Source organism: Ixodes scapularis, unplaced genomic scaffold (genome assembly GCF_016920785.2).
Source record: "Ixodes scapularis isolate PalLabHiFi unplaced genomic scaffold, ASM1692078v2 PGA_scaffold5__190_contigs__length_132052651, whole genome shotgun sequence".
Lineage (NCBI taxonomy): Eukaryota > Metazoa > Arthropoda > Arachnida > Ixodida > Ixodidae > Ixodes > Ixodes scapularis.
In genome coordinates this window covers 52,205,641-52,220,117 of record NW_024609880.1, presented here as the reverse complement: position 1 = coordinate 52,220,117, position 14,477 = coordinate 52,205,641, and the positions used below count along the sequence as shown (strand labels likewise).

The following is a 14,477-nucleotide window of genomic DNA, read 5'->3' as shown; positions in this document are numbered from 1 at the left end:
AATGATGGACAATTGAACAAAGTCACAGACGAAGTGATATCTGTCCATGTTGTTTACTTTGTCTCTTAGGGCTGCTTCTGCTGCTTTTCTAAGTGCCATATTCAAACTTCTTATCTTGAAGATAAGAAGTGCTGTTCACTTTTTTGTTCCTATATGTCTCGAGTTTTCAAGCTGTTGCAAGTTCACCAGTTTGCCCGAATGTTCTTTCTGTTATTTCAATTCAAGGCAGTTGTTATATGAATTTAGTAACACCTATTCTTCAAAGTGGTACATTTCAAACAATGTACAACTTTGTCTTTCTTTGTGTCAAAGAAATAATATTTGCCAAGTGTTGCACTGCTTTGTCAGGAGGTTCACCGACACTGACTTAAGTGTAGTAAATTAGTGAAGTGCTATTTTCTGCACAAGCATAATATATGGGGTAATTTTTAGGGTTTTCAGGGTGTCTAGTGACTGGGAAAACCGGGAATTGTCATCAGGGAAATTTTAATTACCGGGAAAAATCGGAGAATCGTCAGGGATATTGTCAAAAAGCGAGCCCAGTCAGAAAAAATTGGTCGGAAACGCCATCGAGTGCCTTGAGCGAAGACTTGATGACTTTGGGGCAGAAAAATAGGTAATAAATTCTGCTTAGTGCGGAGCACGGGCATTGCTCACAAAATGTGGAGTGTGCTGCCCGATGCAAAGGGAACTGCTGAGAAATCCGGTCTAAGCCTTGGATTGGATTGAATTGAGGGTTCGACACTAGGCTTGATCCAGTTAGAGCTACTAGATAACAAATGGGAAAGCCACAAACTGCAATCCAATCCTAGCCTTAAGCCGAAAGTATCCAAAAGTGCGCATCTGGTGGCCATGCCAGCCATACGGCCATGCTGCCATTCGGTTATCGACGTGTGTGGTTGAGCGTTGTGTTTTCATCGTTTTTTCGGAAGTGGCCTCTTCACTGACGATGTCGGCAGCAAGAAAGTGCTGGTTTAATTCGGACTGGACGAACCCGAATATTTCAGAATATGCAAGTTGGACTAAGCCCGTGAAAAATGATCCTTACTGTGCTCAATGGTTAATGCCTTGTGTTGTAATGGTCTTATATATTTAACCGCCTCTAGAGTGGTCAGGGAATTTCACCTGAAATTGTCTGGGAAAACCTGGAAAAGTCATGGAATTTCAGAATAATAATTTGCTAGACACCCTGGTTAGGACATGCCACCTTTCTTCGCTAAAATGCCTCTGCTTCTTTTGTACACTTGACTTGCACTACAGTGGATTCTTCTGGTCGTTTTCTGGTAAGCACAACATCCCAAATACATATTTAACAATTTGATTCGTATTTGGTTTGAATGTTCATACTATTTGATTCTCTTTGCATCAGCTTCCTTCTGTTTCTTGCGCAATTTTTTATGCATATTTTACGTAGCACGTGGGGCAATGCCATTTTCTTCATCCCAGAGTTTTTTATTTTAAGATCATGGTGTTGACATGGTTAATAGCATTGTCGCTTATTTCTGAATTTTTTTCTCTCTCTGTTTCTCCTTGGCTCACACAGCACCAAATGGCTCACCATTGCCGGTGAAGTGTTACCAGCAGAAGGATGGAAGCCTCCTGGTGGAATGGAACGCAGTAACGGCTGGTACGTTGAACTTTCGCCAGCTGTGCCTTGTTGCTTCCGTTAACGCTTCAATGATTTGTACAAGTCTCAAGAGCAAATGGAACAGAAAACGTGGGTCATTCTTTGGGACGTTACGGTACGGTAACCAAACGGAGTATAGTCTAGGAGTTTCCCAAGGTGGTTTCCTTGAATTGCTCATTGTATATTTAAAATCTATGTTTGTGTGTTGGGAGGGTAACACTTTTCTTCAAAAAGCAGGGGTATGCATTGGTTCATGCATAGCACCAGTTTTGAGTAACCTTTACCTCGCGCATCGGGACCGGATCCTTTCACGTAGCTTAGATGCTTCTACTGTTGTGAAGGTGTTTCGCTTTGTTGATGATTTTTTTGATTGTGCTAGATTGTGCAGCTAATGACTTTCAAATATTGGTCTCTAACGTTCTTTCCTGTTTTAAGTCATGTATAGATCCACTAGAAATCACTCATGAGCTCCCCACAGAAGGTTCCTTGCGGTTCTTGGACCTCAGATTAATTTTTTCGGAGCATCATGTATGTTGGTCATACGAACCGAGAGGGAAGAAACCACTTCTTAATTTTCAGTCAGCACACTCCAAGCTTGTTAAAGGGCAACTCCGCTCAATTCCGAAAAATGTAGGCTTCCATGTGATTCACATTTTACAAAGCACTACTAAACAACTCTACGTCTTCGGATTCGCGAAATGTGGAATATTATTTGTGTAATCCTAATTTAAACAACAGCAGATACCGAAACCGAAACTTCGGTTGCGTCAGGCAACATTGGTCTCGGGTCGTCAGAGTCATGGCACGTCACGTCGAACCACGTGGTCTTGTGACGTTCGGGAGAAAGCAAAAAACCGAGCAAGGTCTTTTTTTTTTTTTTTTTTTTTTATTGGACGCGGGCAGGTTGCTTCGCATGGCGTGGACGGTGATGGCCCGGGGGCGAGGGGGAAGGGGAGAAGACGAAAGGGGAGAAAAGGAGCGGAGAAACAGACCGATAAGCGCGCAGGGCAGCGCATCCCAGGCGCATCCGTGTTACGGTGATCACGTGAACGCCCGGTCAGCCAACACCGGGAGGAGAAACTCATGTGTCATCGTTCAATTTTGCTCTGAGAAGTAAAAACAAACAAAACGTGAGAATGACGTATGCATGCCTCTGACGTAGTGGCTCAACGTTGGCCGATCCGTCTCCGTGGCATTGACTGCGCTGGTGATTGCGCCTCGCGCCGCACGCTAGAGTTGGCAGATTTCGGCGACTTGGCTCGCTTGAAGGTTTGCTGGCCAGTTTATTCAATATATAAACGGAATTAGAACGTAATATTTGACATGGGGTCTTCCTATATGATACTGAAGAGGGCTACATAGTTTTCTAAATATCAAAAATGAAGCGGAGTTGCCCTTTAAGCGAGGCATTGTTAAATTATGTCTCACCAATGCGCTTAATAAGTCTTGTATTCATTCACTTAAGGTTAGCTTTGATGCTTAAATCGCCAGGTTAAAGTCAACAGGATATCCTAGTGCATTACTTAGAGCCGTGGCAGAGGATTTATTAAAGAGAATAAGATGGGGTGAACGGCCTAAACGCAATACAGAAAAGAAAAGTTGTTCCATATATACATCAAGTTTCGCACGGTCTAAAAAAGATAGGTAACCGCATTAACATTAATGTTGCTTTTTCAGCACCAAATAAGCTTCTAAGCCGGAAACGGATCGGCACACCGGGAAGTTGGTTGTTTGAAAAAGCACCAAAAGAGGTTTGTAAATTGTACTGAAGGAGTCGTATATTCTGTTCCACTCTCATGTGGTAGAGAGTATATAGGCCAGACTGAAAGGTGTTTGAATGGTCGTTTAAGAGAGCATTTTTATAACACCCACCGAGTCGTAGCTGGACACTTGGGAATCCATTGTCGCGATTGTGGCTGTGTAGCACATTTTGAAAATTGTTCTGTAATAGGTAGGAGTAAAAACGCATTGACACGAGAGATAATGGAAGCGGAAAGGATAGCACAGCTGAAGGACAAGTGTGTAAGTAGTCCTTCTATAGCGCTGTCGACCAAAAAGCTCCAATTTCTATCTAAATGATAGCGATGAGGGAGAGGGACGATTTGTAAAAGTGTTTCGTTTAGATATTTTTTCCGTTTCTTCATTTTTCTTCTCTTTTACTGTTCTTTTGCCTTTTTCTTTAGAATTTTCCTTTGTATTTCGTGCTACTTCTTCTACTTATCACATTCTGAAAGGTCCACCCAGACGTTGAAGAGAAAAATGAAGTAGTTGAATACACAAGAGTTGTAAGTTCAGGGCGTGTGCTTGTCTTCCTGAGTGTCTGGTGTGAGATTGATTTTTCTTGCGCTGTCACCGTCAAGTAGGAGGATCAGATAAGCAGTCGAGCATAGCCGAGTATGATTCGGATGCCTCATTTCGTACTTCAATTGTGTAAAAGAAAAAGAGTGGCTTTCATTTTGTGCATTGTTTTAATGCAGGAAGTCACAAGGTGGAGGTGCTGTACGAGAGCAAGGCCATCCCTGGCTCGCCGTTCCTCTGCCAGGTGTTTGACGCCAGCCGCGTGCTGCTCCAGAAAGTCCGTGGCACCACCTTTTCTGTTAACGAGAAGATCTCCTTTGCACGTAAGCGACTTTTGTTCGGATTCCTCACTCAGCTAGGTTTGTGTTCCTCGTTTCTTCCTCCTTAAGAATTTGGTGTGTGCTTTACGGGAGCAGATTCTGTTTGTGTATTGGTGAAAGAATTTGTTGCATATTTTGTTGTTGAAAGTTGATTTACCTCGAAGTGAAAAACGTTTTTAACAAAGAATGTGTTTTATGGGTCGTTTCTTATGGAAAAAATGTCACGAATGAGCGTCATAGCGAGCGACACGCTGGGAGCATTACACACAACAGGGTTATATATGATGGTGATGTATAAATTTTGAGCCCCGGTGGGGCTCGAACCTCAGACAAGTGCGATGGTAGTCGGATGCTATATACAGTATAGACCACTTACAACGTAACCGCTTATAGTGCAGGACCGGGTATAACGTGGTTTTTTAAACTGCCGGTTCGCCTCCCATAGAACTCCATGTATTTACATACCGCTTAAAATGCAGGTGCGCGAAGGGAAATACCGGTTATAGTGCGGTTTTTGGCACAGCCCGCCGACCGCGCCGACGACCGGAGCAGCGAGCACGCTTCCCTGTGCGACACTAGATAACGGCGCTGACGGCGCGGGGCGAGGATGGTGCTCGAAGAATTGGGGAGAAGCGAAGAGAGAGGCTTCAGTTACCATAGCGACGGAGGGACGCACGCGCGTGTCGTTCACGTGCGTGCGTCCCTCCGCCCCTCTGCTGCGTTGGAAACAAAGAAACGAACAACTGCACCGACAGACCAATCGCAGATCAAGGAGAAGTGTTCGCGCGCGTTGCATGCCGGTCGCGGGCCGACTGCTTCTATCCGCAAGCATGGTGTCGGTTGTGATCGTCGTCGAAAACGGCGTTCATCTCATCGTTCTGCGTAAAAGCGCTATCCTTGACTGTGAATTTTCGTTGTATGTCACTATGATAACCCAGCACATACTAGAAGGGAAGATCCACCTACTCGTGCAGCGATGTCGTGGCGGCGCTCTCAAGACGGCAGAAACGCCCGTGTCGTCTTGTTTGTTTACTTCGACTACAGTGGTGCTTTCTAAGCATTTGTGTCCTCGAACATCGCCCGGATTTCTTATTTGGCGCATTTCATGCCTGTGCTCAAGTTGAAGGTATTACTGGCGCGTACCGTATGAAGGATGCGAATTTTCATGCGTTTTCATCTCCGGAGAAAAGGGATTAGGGTTAGCAATCCTGAACGCTCGCACCGTCCGTCCGCAACCCGCGACGCCGTTAAAAGGCTGCGCCAGGCAAAAGTCGCTCATTTCTTTCAAAATGTGTGACACACTTGAGACAGAACTGTACTAGTCTGGTGAAATAAAGACTTTCCACAAACTAAGCTTTATTTTTCATCTAACATGAAATAAATTCTTTTACAAAGGTAAGTTGTCTCATGGCATGTATTTTGGCCTGAAAAATTGATGTTTTGGTTATAGCGCGGTACCGCTTATAGTGCGGATTTTCGCGACTCCAGCGACATACGTTATATGCGGTCTACACTGTATCCACTGAGCTATGAGCACAGCTGACCTGGAAGGGAAAATTCATTTACTTGAATGCAAGTGTGCCGTTAAGAGTGGCAGGTTTTGAATGCAAATAAAAAAAAGAGAATAAAATAAATAAAAAAGTATATAAGAAACAAAGTAAATAAAAATAAATAAATAAGGAACAAAAATATAAAATAAGAAACAAATAAAACAATAAAAATAAGGCAAGAAAAATAAATGGGAGTGTCTACATCCACGCGCGGGGATGTAGCCACGTCGGGAGGAGATAAGGCTCCATCCACGCAATACGTCACTTCCGGCGCACTACGATCAACTTCCGGTCTAGCCTCCCATTGCGCCCATTGTTTTTCCATTTGCTTGGCGGCCGTTGCACCTTGCGTTCCTGCCGTGCGCGGACTACTGTCGACTGTGCCTGCCTGGTCTTCCGCAAGCGGTTTTGACTTTCTCTGAAGCGTTTTTATTTTATTTCTGTTTTCTCGGACAAGGAGCTTGGCCGTTTGAGTATTAGCACGGTCGCGCTTGATCTGCCTCAAGTTTTGGTTGCCGGGGGTTCGACGGTGAAATACTTGTCCTAGTATTTCCCATCGAATAATCGGGAGGCTGTCGAAGTGCGGGCGTTTAGTGGCATTAGGATCGAGGCTTTGTTTTCCAAGGTGTCTGACGCCCTGCTCGATTTTGGTACAAACAACACCAGCGTTTGTGCCAGCGCGTACGTTGACAAGTATTGTTGGCTGGCCGCTCAGATTTTGGGACGCAATCGACGATGCAGATCGCCTTTTCTTCCGTCCTTCCTAGGCGGGGGAACAGGTTCTCTTCGATGGAGTGTCAGCGTAGTCAGAGTGCCGATATCCAGGCGTTGAATGATCGGCACAGAGACGTGAACTGGCTCCTGCAGGAGTTCTGCCGCATGCAGGGCTTCGTGTTCATCGGTGATCTCGTGGACGAGTGGCATCTGCGCATCGGCTACTGTCTTATTTGTCATGGAATAAACCGTTTCTGGAATCTTTTACCCAGTTTTCTCGATTGAATGCTCTCAGTATGTTTGTTATTCATGGGACTAGTGCATGTTTTCCCTTTTCTCACAATCTTTGTGTGATTGCAAGCGTGCGCGCAAATCAAGAACGTACGAAGCGGTGGGCACGTACTTGTCCCCTTCGGTACACATAAGCTCACATTAAAAGGCTTCGAACCAAGCCAACCACACACACCACGAAGCCTCTCCGCCTCGCCTCAGCAGCGATGCGCACATGGGCGAAGGCCCCGGAGGCCGCACCCGCACCCGCACCGCCCGCACGCACGGATGGCACGCACGCCGCCCACACGTGTGTGTGACTCCTGGACAACATAAATATAAAGATATATATTGAACATGATTGTAAACCTGAGACTGGGGCAGAAAAGAGGACACACCAGAAGGTAGAAAAAGACGAGGCAACGTCTCAATTGGTACTATTTTCATGATGCATCATATTTGCTATTGGTCTTAGAAAACAGTAAACCATTAATGAATTGTCTAAACATTTATAAGGTCACGTGACATATTAACCTTAAAACAACAATGAAATATAACCACTTTATTTTTATATCCTATATTTACTTATAAGAAGGTATAATATGTACACAAAAGCAAATTATCTCTTTATATTATAAGTCACGTGACCTTTTGCGTGGATGGAGCCTTATCTCCTCCCGACTTGGCTACGTCCCCGCGCGTGGATGTAGCCTCGGCCAAAATAAATAAAGTAATGGTCTGCCAGTATGGAGCACGAGTTCCTGCTTCTAATTCCTGTTTGTTACGCTTATGCTTTTTAATTATGTTTTATACTTATTAATTGAAGAACAACAGTGAGAATAGTCTTGACAAACTAGGGATGACTTTGCTCTTTACAGTGAACCGACGTGATGCTGGTTACTCCGAGCTGGATGTGACGGTGACCAGTCCCCTCGGGCGCCACTTGCCCATTGAGGTGAAGGGCACGCCTGACGGCGACGGCGAGCTCATCGAGTTCACGCCAACCGTGCCCGGGAAATACCGCATTGCCATCACCTACGGAGGCATCGAAGTGCCAGGTGAGGCTCATTTGGCTCACCATTGCTCGGACAAGGATTTTAGAAATATGAGCATGATACTTTTCTTTTCATAAAGCGATAGCTCTGTATGGGAAACCTGCGTGGATCTCGTTTGTTCATGTTGGTTGCACCATAGCAAGGCTACTGAAGAGGTTCAGGAACCGAGTGCAGCAGCTGGTTTGACGCCGTGGCATGTTCCACCAATGGCGTAGCGTTTGCTTGGGGAGGGGCGAGTGGTTCCCTAATACTCCCTTCTTTTTTCATTGCACAGGGACGGGGGCTGCGTAGTAGGGTAGAAAGTGTGTATTAGTAGAATAATCTAGTATGCATGGAGGCGTTGGATGGTCAGATTGTGTGCATGGCGGCATTTTTTGAAAAACGATGCAGTACCCCCAAAAAAGAAGTGCATGGATGAAGAAGACAAGGCCTTTATACATTCACAATTCCTTTGCCACGTGTCACATTGTATATCATTGGGATAGCAAGTGCTGCTCGTTAAAAACCCGATCAAGTGCCATCACGCCTTTGTTGCCTTTGACAGAATATCTGAGCCACCAACCTTTTTCTTAGTACATATACCATATTTACTCGCATAATGAATGCACTCCATTTCCAGAACGCTCATGAGGATTTTGATTAACATTTTCCCACGCATAGTGAACGCAACCCTATTTTTTGACTTCGCGAGTCTTGGACTGTGTCTGACCCAGCCAGCCACCAAGTCAAATTAGCCACGAAGCGGCCAGGTCAAGCCAAGCCAAGCCAAGCATGACAGCAGATGCATGCGTTATGGCGGCAAGTGTGAAGTTGTGAATTTGGTGAACAGTGTGTAACCGAGTGGTGCGCACGGCCAACAAAGCTGAGGTTGAGGAATCGCCCAGACCCCGGAGGTGTTTCGTCCATCGAATGTATTGATGTCAACAAACACGCCGTCATCTGTGGTCCGCTTTCGAATAGGGAAATTGTGAAAGTGGTTAGGCCCAGGAACGCTTTTGTCGCTCTCTGTGCCGAGTGAGTTTTGTTAGTGCCTTTTCTTTAGCAAAAAGAATGCCGAAGGTGCCCTTAAAAATTACAGGAAGATTCATTGGTAAATTCTAAGGGGAATGTGTTAGCATTACCCTTGGAAACACTACACATGTTCCCCTTTGGTAAGCGCTAATGCTGACCCCTTCACTTTTTTCTTTTGGCTTTATCTTTTGCTTCCTCTATTTTTTTGCTGCCTCTTTTTGGCCTCGTTACGGAGTCAATGTTAGCATTTCCCAAAGGGGGATGTTTGAGGCGTTTCCCAAGAGTCGTGCTAACGGATTCCCCGAAAATCCACCAATGGATCTTCCTGTAATTTTGTTGACCCCTTTTTTGTACTCCGACTGTCAGAGTATGTTGATGCTTTTGGATACGGTCATCTGTATTCTTTGTGGAAAGAACCAGATCCATACCACTCGTGGAAGGAGCCGCGTCCATATCACTCGTGGTGTGAACCGCATCCATCGTCTTAACTACACACACACATCACAGGCCACGCACCGCAACCATAGAAGCCCAGAGCGAAGAACAACTGAAGACAGCTGAGCAGCAACTGAGCACGCCTGCGTTCCACTGCGCCATGGTACAACACCTCCTAGATAAAGCCATAGTGCTGAATGAGATGCTGTCATCAGAGAAGGCCATCTCTCGGTACAGACTGGACACGACGATTGCGTCAACGTTCGACTCAAACTTGACTCTAAGCTAAGCACTGACGCAGCGCTTGTTTTCAATCTGTGTCCAGCATTGGCCTTCTCTGATTAAGCCATCTCATTCAGCACTACGGCTTTGTCATCTAGGAGGTGTTGCGCGGCGCTTCCTCCTCTCTGGCTCTGCACCAGCTGTGCGCGTGACTTTGACGAAACGAAAGTGCCCGTTTTGACAAAGACTCGGTGATGTTTGTCGGTTTGTCAGCGCCGGGTAAAGGGGGAGAGGTTGACACGTGCTCAAGTTAGCACTTCGGACAAATGGGAGCTTCGCACGCGACAACTGACAAACGAAAGACACCGCCGGGTTTTCGTCAAGATGAGCATTCTAATGCTGACGCATTAAAAGTTTGTAATTTGTAGGGCACGGTTGCTGTTGTGCGCCCACGACCAGCCGTGGATGCGCCTCCATCAATGAAGACATGCTATAGTAATGCCCCTGTCAGATGGGTACCTAACGTGACATTTATGCAAAATGTGTAAATTCACAAAAGTTTACCCCATGTTATGAATGCACCCCCCAAATATGCATAAATTTTTGAGGCAAAAAACTGTGTTCATTATGCGAACAAATACAATATTATATATAGTTTTGCAAATTAGAGTGTATATTCTCCTCGGAAATATTTATGATTCTTTCGAGAGCCAAGAGATTTATTCTGGTTAGGTTGTGGTTCTTAATAAAACTGGAGAATATCTGCAAGCAGCTTTTACTGCTTGGAGGCAGCAGCCACAAGAGCCTAATAGTTGTGCGCTTAGCTAAAGAGACTAAACCATAGGCACCGAGTGAGTAGGGTTGATTATTTTCCTTTTCAGAGCTTTAAAGTTGGTTTGCATGCAATCAGTTTTCTTTATTTACTTTTTTGTAATTGTAGTCGTCCAATACTTCCCATACACTCCCCCCCCCCCCCCCCCCCCCTCCATGGTAGATGGAGTCTCCTGCCACTTCTGCCGATACAGAAGGGGTCCCAGAAAACTCAATGGTTGAAAACCACTGGCCTATATAATTGAACAAATGACCGTCGACGATAGACATTTTTTAGGAGTTGCGAAGTAAAATGTTTGCATACACCTGCTTACTATAGGGATGAGTTGAGCTAGTTGGTTATGATACATTTCTGAAGGACGCCCTCTCTGCTAAGTAAAAATAGAAATAAGAAAAAAACACAACTAGAGGAAAAAAAAATTGATATGCATAAGATTTAATAGAAGTGGAGGACGATCTATTAAAATAGTTGGTAGTCCAGCGAGTGGTTGTCTTTTCTGTTTCTCCTTCCTTCATTGTTCAGCTGGTTCCACCCGTAATACACCTGCTGTGGGTTGTACAATTGTTTTGTTCCTTATCTCTCCAGGGAGTCCGATCACATTCATTGCCCAGGACGGTGGCACCCCAAAAGTGTCGGGGAATGGGCTCTCGGTGGCCCAAAATGGAATCATGGCCTCTTTCAAGATCGACGCCCGCGGGCTGTGGGGTCGACCTGATGTCCGTATTGACGGTCGGTACATCTTTCATCTTCGGTGCCGATTGCTGGGCGAGTTGGTGCTGAATTCAAGATACATGGTAGTGCTCGAAGACTGGGACAAAAAGAGAAGTGGACACCACTGTGCATATAGTGCACAGTTGTGTCGCGTTCTTCTCTTTTTGTCCTTGTCTGCGAAGGCTGCCACATATTCTCGAATTCTCTCTTCCTATTCCTTTGTTGACACGTTTTCCCATCTTTCTTAGAAGGTAACAATTGATAATTAACAAAGCATGGATACTTGATAAGCAAGTTTTTTGCCTCATGTTGTCGTAACAGAATATACGGGGTGGACGCGATGGCACATTGACCTTCTGGAGAGACTACATATACGAGTTTCTTAACATATTGCGATGTAATTTAGCACAGAGCTGTAGTCAACAGAACATCGACATGCAGTTTAAGGTTTGACACTGGTTTATGGTACCTCATTTAAGTTGTCTTATACAAGGAAGTGGAAGGAAGGGGCTGGCATCGCGTGATGGAAGTGATGAAAATGTGCCTAGACAGTCATGAATAGATGGTATTGTCTATGCTTTTTATATCAGGCAGTAGCTTGTGCCACCTACCGTAAAATCCTGAGAGATAGCCCACCTAACATCAAGAGCGAATCGGCTGAAAATATGGAGTGGGCTAACTTTTGATGTACAATCAAGAAAAGTTTTAAAAGATTGCTATTTTTAGTTTGTGTCCCTTCCAAACTTCTTATGGTGGCGAGGGGCAACAAAGCAAAGGTGACTGTACTTCCCAGCCAGCAACGTTTGCTTATATTCCTCCGTAGTAAACTAGCCGCATTAATGCCGAGGCCATCATGGATGCCAACACTACTATTACTAAGAGTGGGCTATCTTTCAGTGTTTAAAAAAATATAGCAAATCAAGCCAAAAATAGCGGTGGGCTATCTCTCAGGGGTGGGGCATGCTCAGGATTTTACGGTATGTGACCAAACTATGGTTGGTGCCGCCTGACATGACAACATATGGCTTCCAGCCACTAAGATGATGTACATTTGAAAGTTAACAATGGCACTGTGCAGGCATATGCAAATAGTGGATATTGAGCTCGAAGCAAATAGTGGTTTTGATCAAATATTTTTAATCAAATATCATATAGTTTCTGAAAGTCTTTGATTACCGTGCACCATGCTTAAACGAAAATTCAGCTGAACTTGTCAAAGTTGTTCCCAGCCTTCCACTGATCCAGTTCTAAGCTCAGTTAATTTTAATATAAATATATGAACTGTGGTGAGGAAACAGATTTGTTGCAGCTATCCTAATCAAGGGTATTCATAAATTTACTTGCTATATGCAATTTTTTTTTCTAATTCAAATGTAACTAAAATAAAAAGAAGAAACAAGCACGAATGATGAATGCGGGTTGTCAAGACATCACTGCCTAACATGTACTCTTGCGTAATTGCGGCTGGTCAGCCCCGTTGAGTGCGCTTCTCACCGAGCACCCTTGCAGCGCAGGGAAGCAATAACTGTGGGGCCTGCAAGCTCCGTGGGTGTAGCTTCCCTGCAGTGCAGAGGTGCTCGGTGAGAAGTGTACTCAACGGAGCTGGCTCGCCGCGATCAACCCTGAGAAATGTGAATATCTCAGTTCGGCGCGAAGCAAATATGGAATAGCACAGGGGTGACCAGGCTGACCCGACCCAAGAGCCGCAAACACCACGAAACTTTCAAGAGCCGCGGGGGGGGGGGGGGGCATATTTTTGTTTAGGGCATTAAACGAAACTCTGGCTACTTTTAATCCATCTGAGTCAAAAGCAGTCCCAACTGTATGTAAGGTAGCAGTAGCTCAAAACTACCAAATCGCAACCTGACTTTTGCTTTAAAACGAATTTCATTTCTCTTTCTGGGGAAGTGCTCTTGTGACCGGGATGGAGGCGGCAGAGTGCGGGAAGGGGGGTTAGGGTAGGGAGCCACGAGCCGCACTTTAACACGCAAAGAGCCGCACCTTGGCCACCCCTGGAATAGCATATCATTAAAAGCTACTATTCAAAAATTTGAATATTTGCATAGCAGTGTGTAATCTAATGAAAATTAATGGTGACATGACATTACTCTGCCATGGATTGGTTTTGCATGCCGGCTACTCCGATCTAATCTGATGTTAACGCGATAGTGTTAAGGAGCTCATGTCGCAGAAAAGCCGGCGTCGGCATTGGTGGCGTTGTGATGGGACAATCGTGACTGTTCGATAGGGTCATGACGTCACAGCCACATGACTCGCGCTGGAATTTTAAACAACCTTTAACGCTCACGTGAAACGTGACGTCATGCGTGGAATGAAAGTGATTAAAAAACATTAAGTGTAATTCCATCTAAAGGTTGCCACATGTTTAAAATGATTTCACTTTATAAAGTAATTAATTTGTCTTAAAGGAAAATTTAAAGAATTCTAGGTGGGATTCGAACCCACGACCCTTTGGATGTGAGCCAGATAAGCTACTGACTAGGCCATGTGTGCCGCAATTTCTGCTCACTGGCAGGAAGAGCATGAGAAGGTGGTGCGAACGAGCATCAATAATGCTATCGTGTTGCATTAAAGGCAAAGCTTAAGCGTCCTCCCAGTTTTGGTCACATGACTTGGGTCTCAGGATAACGTAGTGTGACTCCTAACTGGATTGAGACGACTCTTACCGGAGATGTTTCCTTCACACTTAGGTCCTGACTCTGAGCCTGAGCTGACCGTAGAGGAAGAAGATGAGGGTGTCTATTCTGTGTCATACTTGCCTCTTGAGATTGGAGTGTTTGACATCCACATTCGTTGGAATGGCAAGGATGTGCCAGGTGTGTATCAGGTTTCATACATTTGCTCTTTAACTTCTCGTATGGACTGGAAATCCTTTGTGACGAGCAGCTTAACTGCTTTCTTATATCAGCAAGACAGTACTTGTACTACATATACAGATAGGGAATTGGTTCAACTTAAGGTTTAGGGAAATAGGCTATAACTGCGTTGTGAAAATGCCAGCTTAGATTGGTCGATTTAAAAATTATTAAAACAAATGCGGCTGTCCCCCTACTGCTCAGTTTCTAATTCATAAATTGTTGAAACAATGCACTTGTTACACTTTCTTTGTGACTTGCACTCCAAGGACTTAAAACCGTAACCTGAACTAAAGTAAGCGGGTTTTTTTAATCTTTTCCATGACCATGTGATATGGTCGCACCATTACCCACATGCTTCTTGTCTTTGTTATAACAAAGTGACTATCGCTTTCCAAGTCTCCCCCTTGGCACAATGGTAGTGTGTCTGAATTGGGTCCTGGGTTTGATTCTTGATGGGGGGCATTCGGAATTTCGCTCTTTCTTCTCGGTTACATGTTCTTTTGTATAGATGTTCTCCTGGAATCCACGTGACACATTTTGTGACGTTTTTTTG

At 44.8% G+C, this 14,477-nt stretch overlaps 1 protein-coding gene across 1 annotated transcript in view; it reads left to right on the top strand.

The window, feature by feature from the left end:
* Positions 1-14,477, top strand: part of LOC8031199 (filamin-A) — a 180,023-nt gene that overhangs the window by 150,417 nt on the left and 15,129 nt on the right. Inside the window, exons 40-44 of the mRNA XM_040218746.3 lie at positions 1,544-1,627; positions 4,105-4,248; positions 7,658-7,837; positions 10,920-11,063; positions 13,757-13,882. Of these exons, the coding sequence (XP_040074680.2) occupies positions 1,544-1,627; positions 4,105-4,248; positions 7,658-7,837; positions 10,920-11,063; positions 13,757-13,882 (678 nt within the window). The remainder of the gene's footprint in view (positions 1-1,543; positions 1,628-4,104; positions 4,249-7,657; positions 7,838-10,919; positions 11,064-13,756; positions 13,883-14,477) is intronic.